General features: G+C 29.7%; 1 protein-coding gene across 1 annotated transcript; it reads left to right on the top strand.

The window, feature by feature from the left end:
* Window positions 1-470: 470 nt before the first annotated feature.
* LOC106059345 (THO complex subunit 1-like) lies at window positions 471-12,068 on the top strand. Its single transcript, XM_056029425.1, has 19 exons — window positions 471-594; window positions 1,791-1,867; window positions 2,747-2,807; window positions 2,893-2,959; window positions 3,111-3,229; window positions 4,000-4,048; window positions 4,200-4,295; window positions 4,628-4,698; window positions 6,328-6,377; window positions 6,487-6,595; window positions 6,738-6,875; window positions 6,975-7,075; window positions 7,687-7,804; window positions 8,283-8,383; window positions 8,614-8,829; window positions 8,939-9,089; window positions 9,358-9,475; window positions 10,470-10,651; window positions 11,584-12,068. The coding sequence occupies exons 1-19, from the start codon at window positions 544-546 to the stop codon at window positions 11,680-11,682; spliced, it is 1,974 nt and encodes a 657-aa protein (XP_055885400.1). The 5' UTR covers window positions 471-543; the 3' UTR covers window positions 11,683-12,068.
* The last annotated feature ends 74 nt before the right edge of the window (window positions 12,069-12,142 follow it).

The following is a 12,142-nucleotide window of genomic DNA, read 5'->3' on the forward strand; positions in this document are numbered from 1 at the left end:
TACACTAGTCACTACACTACTACTAGATTCTAGATCTAACAGTAACAGTCACAGTGTACTTAGTACACTGTACTAGTGTACTAACTTATATAAATATAGGGTCCTATTAGGGAGGTGAAAATAAAAATTATCTTTGAAAAAACAATTTTTCGTTAGTACATCATTAAAATACTTTAAAAGAACTTTCTAATGGTGTATAAATTATGACTGTATGATATGTTTAACATTAAGAAAGTTATGATCTTTTTTGTGCCGTTTTGACCTAACATTGGTTGACATGGAAAAAGTGAAGTGAGAGCTTGTCGCTGGCTCAGCCAGCGAGACACCCCCAAGGTCAAAAGTTAAAAAGTTGGAATTGAGTTTCGTAGACGATAGATCTACTTATTACATAAGAAATTTAATAGTAGATCTAGTATTCGTAGTAAATTTCTAGCTCACTATTCTGATTTCATTTATATTTAATGAACTTCAGTTGTTTAAAATGTAAATATTGATATTTTTGGTTATTAAAACAAATTTACCTGGACTTTAAAATAGTCAAACATGTCTTCTCCAACACTTCTTGAGTTTGATAGAGCTAGAAAAAAATTTAAGGTATCTATATTTTATATCTAGATCTAGAGTCAATAGATTCAGTAAATACTTCGAATCTAGATCTATCCAGAACTCTCTAAAGTCTAGATCTAGAATTATTAGACTCTAATACAATCTACAAGAAATGTCAGAGAGGCGGGTACAAAATGGCGGCGTTGTGATGGCAGAAATAAAAAATTGGGATCAAAATCGCCTGAAACAATTTTTTTTCAAATGCGTTTTTAAAAAAATTGCAAGGTAAAAAATCTTTCAAAAGAATCTAGATCTGTAGCTAATAATATTTGCTACAAGATTATAATTTCATTTGTTGGTGACAAACAATATCTTCTAATAAAAAAAAATAAAACCTGAAAAGTCCATTGAGGTCAATGTTATTATTTTTTTTCAACTGTGTTTGATGTTGACAATAGCTCGATCTGAAAATTGGTAGGAATATAGCCAGACACATGTACTATTAGCAGAAAAATAATCAATAGGGTAAGACTTTTCTGTGATGAGTATCAGCAAAAATAAAAATGTATATATACTTTCAATGCAAAATATTTAAATAAATTTATTTTTTTTCAAAAAAATGTTCTCCATCATCAAAAGTAATCGAACTCACTCTTTTTAGCAATGATATCTTTATATATAGTGAGCATAATCGATTTCAAACAAAGACCTATGTAGCAGTAAGGAAAACTCTTGTCTCAAGTTTTTACATCATTTTTTGGACACCGGAAGTTTCGGAATTTCACTTCCCTAACTTATAAGGTTTACTAAGTCTACTCATACTGTCATCACTCATTCATTCACCATTGACTCGTCACTGAAAGTTGAAAGTAATGAAACTTGAAAGTATTGAAAGTGTAAATCAACTTAGACATATCAAGTAAATGAAAAGTTAAAAGTAGGGAGGTGAAATTTTTAAAAAATATCTTTGAAATAAAAAAATTTTGTTAGTACATCATTAAAATCTACTTTATCAGAACTTTCCAATGGTTGTATAAATTATCATTTAAAATTATTTTTTTTTACTATGACTAGACTTAGATATGTATGACACTATGTTACATGTAAAGTATGTTAGAAAGTTTTTTGTGGCGTTTTGACCTAACATTGAGCTGTTAAGACAGATTAGGTTAGATTTTCTAGAATTTAGATTAGATTCTTAAGTTGTCTAATTATTATTTATATAAATATAATCTTTCTATTAGATTACTTTGGAGAAATCACTTTCCAACAATGATGTTGAAAATTTACTTGGCTATGTGGAAGGCTACAAAGATGAAATGTGTGTAACTTTTTCAATTTTTTTTTTTTAATTTTAAACTTATCACTAATTTATTTTGTGCTAATTTCCCCAGTTCATAGTCTCTCACCTGCTGGCTAGGAATTATTTTTAAAATTGTATTGAAATCAAATCAGTCAAACAGTTTTTATACTACAATGATTAGCAGATATTTGTTTCTATAATTTAAGCTAATTTAAGGCTTAGTTTTTAATGAAACCTTCCAAATTTGATAGACTAATACATGGAAAATAAAGTTAATATCGCTTTACCTCTCTACCCTAAACCATTTTTATATGCTTTAACTTCAAATCCCAATCTAAAAGAATACAATCTTTCTTTAAATTTAAATAAACAAAGTTATTAAAGCTAGTTTGCCTGCGTGGGCATTAGTTACATTTGCTGCATTAATCTTGCTAATATTTAAAATAAACAAAAAACATGGTTACACATTTATATATTAGAGTTTCAATGGCTTAATGTATGTATATTATTTTGTATATTATAATCTGTGATTTCAAGATAGAAACTAAAAAGATCAGATCGATCATGTAGTTCAGAAATAAAATTCTTTAAACATCAATAGTCAATAGCTAAGCTGTTTTTTAAATTTTAAATAGAGATGCAAGGTAAGACCTGCAGCTGAGTAGGATTAGATTTTTTGATCCAGACTAGTCTTCTTATATTATATATCTAAGCTTACTGGTATAATTTATTTTTTTAAGCCTAACCTGAATTATAGAAAATATGTACTAGCCTATTCCAGCTATACTTGCTTTCTTTTATTTAAACAAAATTATTATCACATTAATAAAAAAAAAACAGCAAATGACTTTTCAATCCACCTCGTATGCTTGTTATAAAATCTTTTTTTTTTTTCAGTGGTTTGGAAAAAAGAACAGTTTTGGACCAAGTTTTTAGAGATATTCTTTGTCAGTTGATCGTAAGTTGTTTTTCTTTTCAAACAATGAAAAATGTAAATAAAAAAAAATATTTCCCTCTAACTGCACACATTTTCTATTTTGCAGACAAATATTTCAGAAAGTAGCAAATTAAAGACTGTCATCACATTTGCTATTCTTGCTGTGAAACAAGGTAAATTTTATACTGAACTAGTTTTGTGTTGCATTTAGTTTTTAAAAATGTCTAGTATAAAAATGATGAAATCTTGGTTTCATTAATCTCAACGTATTCAAATATTCACAAGTTTTAAAATAAAAATAACTTTTACTTTGTGAACTCATAGATATGTGCTCTCCCTCAACTCCCTTCTTAATGATGGCAGACATTTTTGACATGCTTACAATTAAACGTTGTGAAGAAATATTTGATCTTGTTGAAGATAATGTTACGACATGGAAGTCAGTGAGTCAATTTTTTTCATTTTGTTATTTACACATGTTAAAGTTACTCTCTCAAATAGAATGTGGTAATTTCTATAACATATTTAAAAATTATAATGTTAAAAAATATGGGTTTAATATTGTAACAAAACATAGTTTGTGTTATGGGTAGTGAGTGACAAAGGGAGCTCAATCAGGTAGTGAAAAGAAAAAAGGAAGCAGAAGTAAGAGAGGAGGAGAAGACTTACAAGTAGAGTGATGGCCATGTTGTTAGAATTGATGAGTTTATAAATTAAATATGTTTTGAGAGTAATATAGTTCTTATGTGGAAGTAGATCTAGATTAAGAATAGTCTATATAGTTATCCATATTTATGGATTTGTATTAATTGACAAGGAGATCTGTTATATTATTAATAAATGTTTTGTGTTGGACTCATCATTCTGTCATAAATGTGGAATGATTGAATTTGTAAGTTGGAGAGACTTAAGAATAGAGCTACTATTAGTATACTAATATATTGTAAGTACCAGTATATGTCTGGCCTGTTTTAAATATTAATATATTATCCAAATACATTTGCAAAGAGAAATGATTTAAAAAACTCAAAGTCAAGCCCTCAATCCCACTGGATGACAGAAGTAGTCTTATCGAAATTAATGCACAAACTATACACCATTCAACCATAAAATTGTTATGCAGATGCATAAATAAAAGTAGTGTTTCATTAATTATCTCAAATTGTATTTTCAAACACACAATTTTCATACATTGCTTTTTTTTTTTCTGCAGGAACCTTTCTATGAGTCTGGAAAAAATTATTTACTTAGAATGTGCAATGGTAATTGTTTTTTGTTTTTTATTATTTTCTTAATACTTTTTTTTTCCACTTATATTTAATGGTGGAATAAATACTATAAATATCAATATAAGTATAAACTGTATGTTTACAATTATATTATTAGTACATGTTCATTCTCTTTCAAATATAGATTTAATTAGAAGACTGTCCAAATCACAAAATACAGTTTTTTGTGGTAGGATACAGTTGTTTCTTTCAAGATTGTTTCCACTTTCAGAAAAATCAGGTAAATAAACTTTATGTATTTGATAAATTATTCTCTTTTTTAATAGAACAGATAACATTTTCCAGCATTTGTTGAGATTCAAATATTTTATCAATTTATGTGATATTAAAGTTAGAAAATTATTTGTACAGATAATTTTAATTAAAAATTATTTTTGAAAAGCAGAGATTATAAAATAAATCTTAGATTAATACAAATTTAATAATTATAATTATTAACTAAGTGAAAATTTCCTAAATTGTTTAACTATGATCATACAAAATTATTTGATTCTGGACACCACACCGCTTTATCATTATTATAATAAAAAATTATTATTTTCTCATTTTCAGCACTTAATCTTGCCAGCCAGTTCAACATGGAAAATGTCACCATATATACCAAGCAAAAGAAATCTAATTCGGTTAGTAAAAGTAAAAATTTACTTGAAAACATCTTGGTGACTTATTCTGAAGTGATAAGTATTAATCATGCTAAATGTACATTTTACTGAAATTATAATGATAAAATGTCAAAACAGATATTACACCTTGTAGTACGTCCTCAAATCTTTTCATTAGTTACCAAGTATATCATGTAAGCAAAAGACTTCAACTTAAGCAATAAAATGTGAATGTAATAGCTTAAGGTCCTGACACAGACAGGACGGAATCTGTTGGACAACTCTTTGCTCTGTCTTGAGTAGGGTCTTGACTATGTTCAGGTGGGAATAACAACTAATTCCATCAACTGAACACAGGCAAAGACCAACAATAAATTGAGATAATCAAGAGTGTTTACGATTCAAAACATTGAATTGGTCTTAGTCTGCACTAACATGTCTCAATCCTAGTCTTTGTTTTGATGATGATGTTAGTGTCTGAAATAAACAAAGCAAATGAAAGCTAACTTGTACATGCCCAATTCATTATTCTGACTTAACGTAGCTAAGCAGGTTTCAGGTTTAATTTTTAGTGGAGTCAAAATGTCCAGAAATCTCAAGCAAAAACTGGAATCTACTTAATTCAAAGTGATATATAGTGTGCCATTTCAATTTGAGTTGATTTACGCTTCAATAAGGGAAATAACTGGAAAAGATCCAAATTTCATCCTTTATTAATAGATCATTATGTTACAGTAATTCATATGTTCGCCAATGTTAATAGATCATTATGTTTGGGTAATTTTGTCAATGTACCCCCATTTCCTTTAAAAATTTCTCCTGATATTTTTTTTCTTTTTCATTTTTGTTTTAATTGTAAGAAATGTGTATTTTCGCTTAAAGGAATTTGAAATTTAGATATTAATAATTTATCCGAAATCAGGCATAACTATCAGGACAAAGAAGGAAAAGTATTAATAATATAATGAATTCTTTTTATATAGAGAACTGCTTGATCTGGAAACCACTGCACAGTTATCTCAGATATAGGATTACTGATCTGAACCTTCCGACATGAAAAATGAGATTGAAGAAGAAGACTTTGGTGGAATTTCAATTTATGTTGGTAGGAAATATCTGGATTTTATTGTAAATGAGGAAATAAGAAGGCTAAAATCTGAAAGAAATAAAGAAACTAATAGTGAATTACAAGAAGTTGCCTATCATAACACTACCAACATCGAATATTCTGCTTCAGAACAGGGCACAACAGACTATATGCTCTTGAAGATGAAAATTGAGACTAATAAAGTTTACCCTTGTGGAGTGTCATTAAAGAATGTCTACCATATTCTTCAAAACTGCATTCTCCGTCGAGAGGCTTTTACAAGACTTTAGCCCCATAACACTCCTATAGAAGAATATATGGAGAGCTGCCTGATCTGGAAAGCACTGGGCAGTTCATCTCAAATATTGTTCTAGTCATTTGAACCTTCCAACATAATCATGAGAAAAAAAAATGAACTGTAAATGAAATGCTAAGCATGGTTGATAGGTGGAAGACATCTGGCTTATATTCGAAAATGTTTATGTAAAATACTTTTTTGTACTTTTTAATATACATTTTTTAAAATTGTTAATCCTTGATCTTAATGTGGCTTCCAACTTTAGGGTGAAACAAATGAAGTTATGGAAGTTGATGACACAGGGGATCAGTCAAGGTAAAAAATTGAAATTTAAATAATTAAAAATAAATTAGAGCACATTTTTTCTAATATTATTAAGTCCACTATCAAGCATATATAAAATATTTCATTCTTTATCCTTCAGTGCTGTTCCTATTGATTACCATTTGTATAAAAAGTTTTGGGCTTTACAAGATTTCTTCAGACGGCCAACTCAGTGTTATGACAAAAGTCAGTGGGAGACATTTTCTTTGGTATTGACGTTTATTCTAAAAATGCTTTAGTTTAGTATAAAAAAAATTAGGTTGGTATGTTTTGGATGTTCTTATATGTTTATCCAGGTCATAAATAAAACTAGAATTTTAAATCCTCTTATCAATATTTTATATTTTCCAGAATGCCAGTGATGTGATGTCAATTTTTTCCAGTTATAAATTGGATGATTTGTCTTCCACTCAAAAGAAAGTAATCACCTCACAGCAGTCACATCAACATGCACAGAATTTCTTTGCCAAGTATTTAACTAGTGAAAAGGTTTGTTTTTACTGTGCAGCTAGTTTAGTCAATGCAAGCAGTTTTTAAACAAGGCCATGAATGAGAAAATTTATGTGTAAAATTTAAATTTCTTTGCAGCTTTTAAATCTTCAGTTGAATGACAGTAATTTTCGACGTTATGTGCTTGTGCAATTTTTGATAATATTCCAGTATTTAAAGGCAACAGTAAAATTTAAAGCGTGAGTAATTTTGTTATTAGTTCTTTATCAATAGTTTGTTCTTAGAAGGTAAGATTTTAAAAATTTATCCCAAGATGATGTGTGATCTGTGCCTTGTAGGTCCTTCATGTAAATAAAAGTATAATAGCTTTACTGACTACCAAAAAAGTTAGATTTTAAAATGAATCAACTAACATTGTAAAATGTATTGGTTTATTCAGTTGTTTTTTTTAAAAGCTATCCTTTAAATATGTTGATAGAGATTGCAAAATTTTGTTTATAATTGAATGTTGGTCTTTCTTGTTAATTCTTTTTTTTTATGACAAAAAATTAGTTGATATTTTTTCCTTAAAAATGAACTCTTACTAATAGCTTTATTGTCATAATGGATTGAATCAAGTTGAGCAATCAAATGAAGGTACTATTTACATTATACCTTTTGCCAAACTTGACCTGTGTGGTTCATTTCAGCTATAGAGCTAGTCTAAACATTCCAACTAGAAAATTAGAGTGCAGAAGTCTGTTAAGATGATATCAAGATAGTTAATATTTTCTAAGTCTTTCTTTCAATTAACTAAAGGCACTATAACTTTTACCAAACTTGAAAAGTGCATTCTGAATGTTGCTTTCAGTCAGACACATACCTTAACTGAGGAACAGTCTGAGTGGATCAAAGATGCCCAAGAGAAAGTAACAAAATTGCTTTCAGAAACACCACCTCATGGAGAACAGTTTTGTAACTCTGTTAAGGTTTGATCATTTAATTAGTTGATTTATTTTAAGTGCACATGAGTTTCTCCTGACCATTATCACCTTTTTTTACCTTATTAAATTTACACAAAATGATGCTTTTATTTTTCAAACAATTGTTTATAAAGTTTTTTCTTTGAAAATGATAGAACATCAAGATGTTGTGCGGACTAGCACAATAATACATTCTGATGATACCAAATAGCTATGGTGTATGTAAAGTTAATGTAATTCTTACTGGCTTCAGCTACAATAGCATGTCCAGTATGTAGTCAAACACTCTGGTCTTTAGTATCATCCCTATGTGGAAAGACAGAGCTAGGCCATCTGTGCTCTGAATTACAGAAGTGTTTGTCATTTACTTTGATATGTTAATGTATACAGATAAATATGTTGCTTGAAGCAAATAATGTCTTATATATGTTAATAATTTTTGTAATCTGGTATTGATTAATATTCAGAGTTTGTTTATGAACAGCATATTTTAGACAGAGAAGAGCATTGGAATAACTGGAAGAATGACAGTTGTCCTAATTTTATCAAAGAGAAACCAAAAGACCAATTGAAACCTAAAGCAAAGTAAAGAGTTTAAATTATCTTGAGCCTTTTAAAGTATCTTAGAAATCTATTTTTATTTCACTAATAAGCTGTAGCTTACTTAACTGTATCTTAATTTGAAAATAAAAGGGGCATTATGGGCAGAATAGTTCTTAATATCCTTCCTACTTTCTCTTTTGTCTACCAATAAATCTTAAACTAGATCTGTGGAAAGTTTATTGCTGATTAAAAAATATATTCATTTGGTTTAGGCCTAAAAGAAAAAGAATTGGAGATGATTTGATGGCCACAAATGGAAAATCTCTTAAATTGGGAAATCCTGAGCTGACTCGATTATGGAATCTAAATCCAGACAATATGGAGGCAGCTAAAGCTGAGTCCAGGGTGTTTCTACCTAAACTGGATGATTTCTTTGCTAATGCCATAGAACAGGCTGACCCAGAGGCAATGGTAGAAGAACAGTACAAGTAAGACTTAAGTTTTAAAACCTTTTTTTTTTTTTTTTTTTATGAAGATGATACTGAAAGCACTATAATTATTTTTTTTAAATATAAAATATTATCTATTCTCTCCCAGGGACATCAACCAACAAAACTTTCAATGGAAAGCATACCGTCTACTGGCCAGGTCATCACCTCATTTCTTTGTACATACTAACACACCAGGCTTACCTATCAATGTTCACTTGAAAGATATAGTGGATAAAATGGCCAAAGAAATCAATCCAGTTAAGAATTTTGTTATAATTATTAAAAAATTTGGTAGTTTTTTTGTTTCTAAAAAAAAATCTTACATTTTCAAGCTTATTCATTTATTTATGCAATTTCATTTGTTCTATTCTTTACATATTTTTGCTTGAAACATTTTATTTAATATTTTTGTAATAGTAAATTCGCTTCATATAATGATACAATTATGCTTTCTTAAGTAAGTGTTTGAAATGCAAAAGTATATACATACTTAGGGTATTCATTTTTGTGACTTTTGTTGTCTAGCATCATCAGACAGTTGAACCAAAGACTGAAATAGCTGAACAAAAAACTGAAATGGCAGTTGGTGATGAAGATGATATTAAAGAAGATCATGAGGAGGATGAAATGAGAAATGAAAATGGTAAAATAAATATTGAATGCAAAGCTAATGGGCTTTAATGTAACTCACCTCAGTTTGAATCAAGAATTTTTGTTTTACAAATTAGTTTTATCATACTTGAAATCTAGAGACTAATTGTATTTACTGGGCTCCCAGTTTGCCATCTAAAGGTGAAATTTTGTTTTTGAAAATATTTTTGAGCTAATGTCAAAAATCTGATATCAGGTTGGTTTGGTCAGATATATAATCAGTGAAATGGAAAATGTTTAAGACTGTTTATGATGACTTTTGCTGGAAAAGTCTGTATTTATTGAATTTTCAAATAAATGAGAAATGGATAAGCTCTTGTCCAAATCACAAGAAAGATCAACGTCTAATCTTTCGACTCAGGACCAGACACAACAGAATGTGACAACATATTTACCAGAAGCTCAAAATTGGCACCAGTGAAATCTGCCCATGTGGAGTGTCACCAGAGAATGCCGACCATGTCCTCCAAAACTACTCTCTTTACCAAGAGGCCCATATAAGACACTGGCCCCAAAACACCCCAATAAAAAGGAAATTTGGAAACCACTGCATAGTTCATCTCATGTATTGGTCTAATCATCTGAACGCTCCAACATAAAAATGAGAACGAAGAAGAAGAATTGAAATTCTCATCTTTAGAAGAATTTTAATTAACAAATGATAATTAAGCTTAACATTTGGTGTGCTTTAAAAAATATTCTGTTGAGTATATTTGGATGTTAAATGGTGAATTACTGTATAATCTAGTTTTAATTCCCTTGTAAAACTTTTTTTTGTTTGAAAGACTCTGTGATGATGAACATCCTTGCCCTTAATTTTCCGTAACGGTGTCAGTTTTAATGGCTGCTACTGCGAGGGAAATAGTGATGTAAATTTGTGGCTGTCTGCCTTGGTCAAGTCAGACCTGAGAGTCCTTTCAAAACTACATAATTTTAGTGTTAGTGTCAGTTTCTCTTTGAATGATTTACTTTTTTTTTTGTTTCAGATGATAGCAATGTTCAACAACAAATGAGCAGTAGTCAGATTCGTTTAATAGCCGAAAATGTGGGCAGTAAATGGATTGCCTTGGGAGAGAAACTTGGGCTTCCTCCTGATGACCTGACATATTTCAAAGATTCATTTGATGGTGCTACTGAGTCTGCTATCAACATGCTAACTGTTTGGCAGGTATTATAAGAATTGTTCATTTGTTTAGGCTTGTTCTTTTGTGCAGTCATGAGACTTGTTCTTTGGGAAGTGTTATGAAATTATTCCGGAATCTCATAAATTAAATGGACATATTTTTTTCATTAATTTCTTCTAATGTTGCAAGGCTTTTTTTTTTTTTTTTTGTTACTTAAAAAAATCTTTTTAAAAAAAAAGGTTTTGGTAGGAGAGAATATATTTCGGTCATCCAGAATGTTAATAGCACCTAAGCATTATAACATTCACATCAACCCTAAACTTGCAGTGGTACTTAGGAAAGGATATATTTTTCTAGATCTGACAGCAGTGTACTGTGCCCTTCTTGTTTGAATAAATTCTTATATTTCTAAACAGGCAGTTTTAATTTATATCCATCTGTTGAAGTTGTAAATGCCATATGGAATAATAAGAACTCGTGATTACAAATAACATCATCTCAAGTCACAGCAAACACATAACTTTTCCTCAACAGAAGTAACATCTCAACATAACCACTGGGTAGTGAATGCTGTTCCATTGAACTGTACTGACTAGAAGATTTAGACTATATCATTTATAATAATATGGCACATCAGCACAATTTAAGCCATGAATAGAAGGCTTTTTTTTTTTTTTAGGGAAGGGGGTGGTGATGTCAGATGTTAGCTTGGTACCTTTGTCGCTAACAGGCAGTGTTGGAAGTGTGAGATCCATAGTCCTTGTTGATGCCTAAATATGTTTTATCATATTTTCTTCCTCTTATTTTCACCACTGTACTGAAATATATGTCATGTTTATTTAAGATTGATTAGCCTTACCTTTGATTCAAATTTAATGTTCTGTGGTTGTACTGCAAAAAATTTGTCGCACTACAGTAGAGACATTGATATATACTTGATTCACTTCTTATTACTTGTTATGTTTTATTTACCCAGGAAGAAGATACTGAGAGAGATTCTATTGGCACAATAAAAGAAACTCTGATAGAATTAGGACTTGGTAAACTAGTGGAACTACTGAGCTCATCATCTTGATGTTTAACCATAATGCTTTGAAATAACATAGACTGGCTTTCTTGTTATTGTGAAGCTGTATAGACTGGCTGTTATGCTGCAGTACAGATAAGCCATATTAACAACATGTAACAACATTGACTGGTCATGGATCATGAATCTATAAACCGGCTACTTTGTGTTGAATCAAAGTGCCTTTATAATTTGTGTCAACTAGTGTCAACAAATGCAGTTTGTTTCATGGCTCAATGTCTAATAGAATCATGTTTTACTACTTGATATTGTTGAGTTGTTCAGAAACAAAATATGACATTTTTAATGTACCTGGAATTTTGTTACTTAGTATTCATTTCATTTTTTTTAAACTAAACCCAGAGGGAAATAAAAGATATTTTAAAGGTGTTAAATTTGTGTTTTAACTTTTACTTTTGTGTTAGCAACATGTTAGAAATGTTTTTGTTTTTACATTCATTTTTATCAT

The sequence above is a fragment of the Biomphalaria glabrata genome, chromosome 5, assembly GCF_947242115.1.
Source record: "Biomphalaria glabrata chromosome 5, xgBioGlab47.1, whole genome shotgun sequence".
In the NCBI taxonomy this organism is placed as follows: Eukaryota; Metazoa; Mollusca; class Gastropoda; family Planorbidae; genus Biomphalaria; species Biomphalaria glabrata.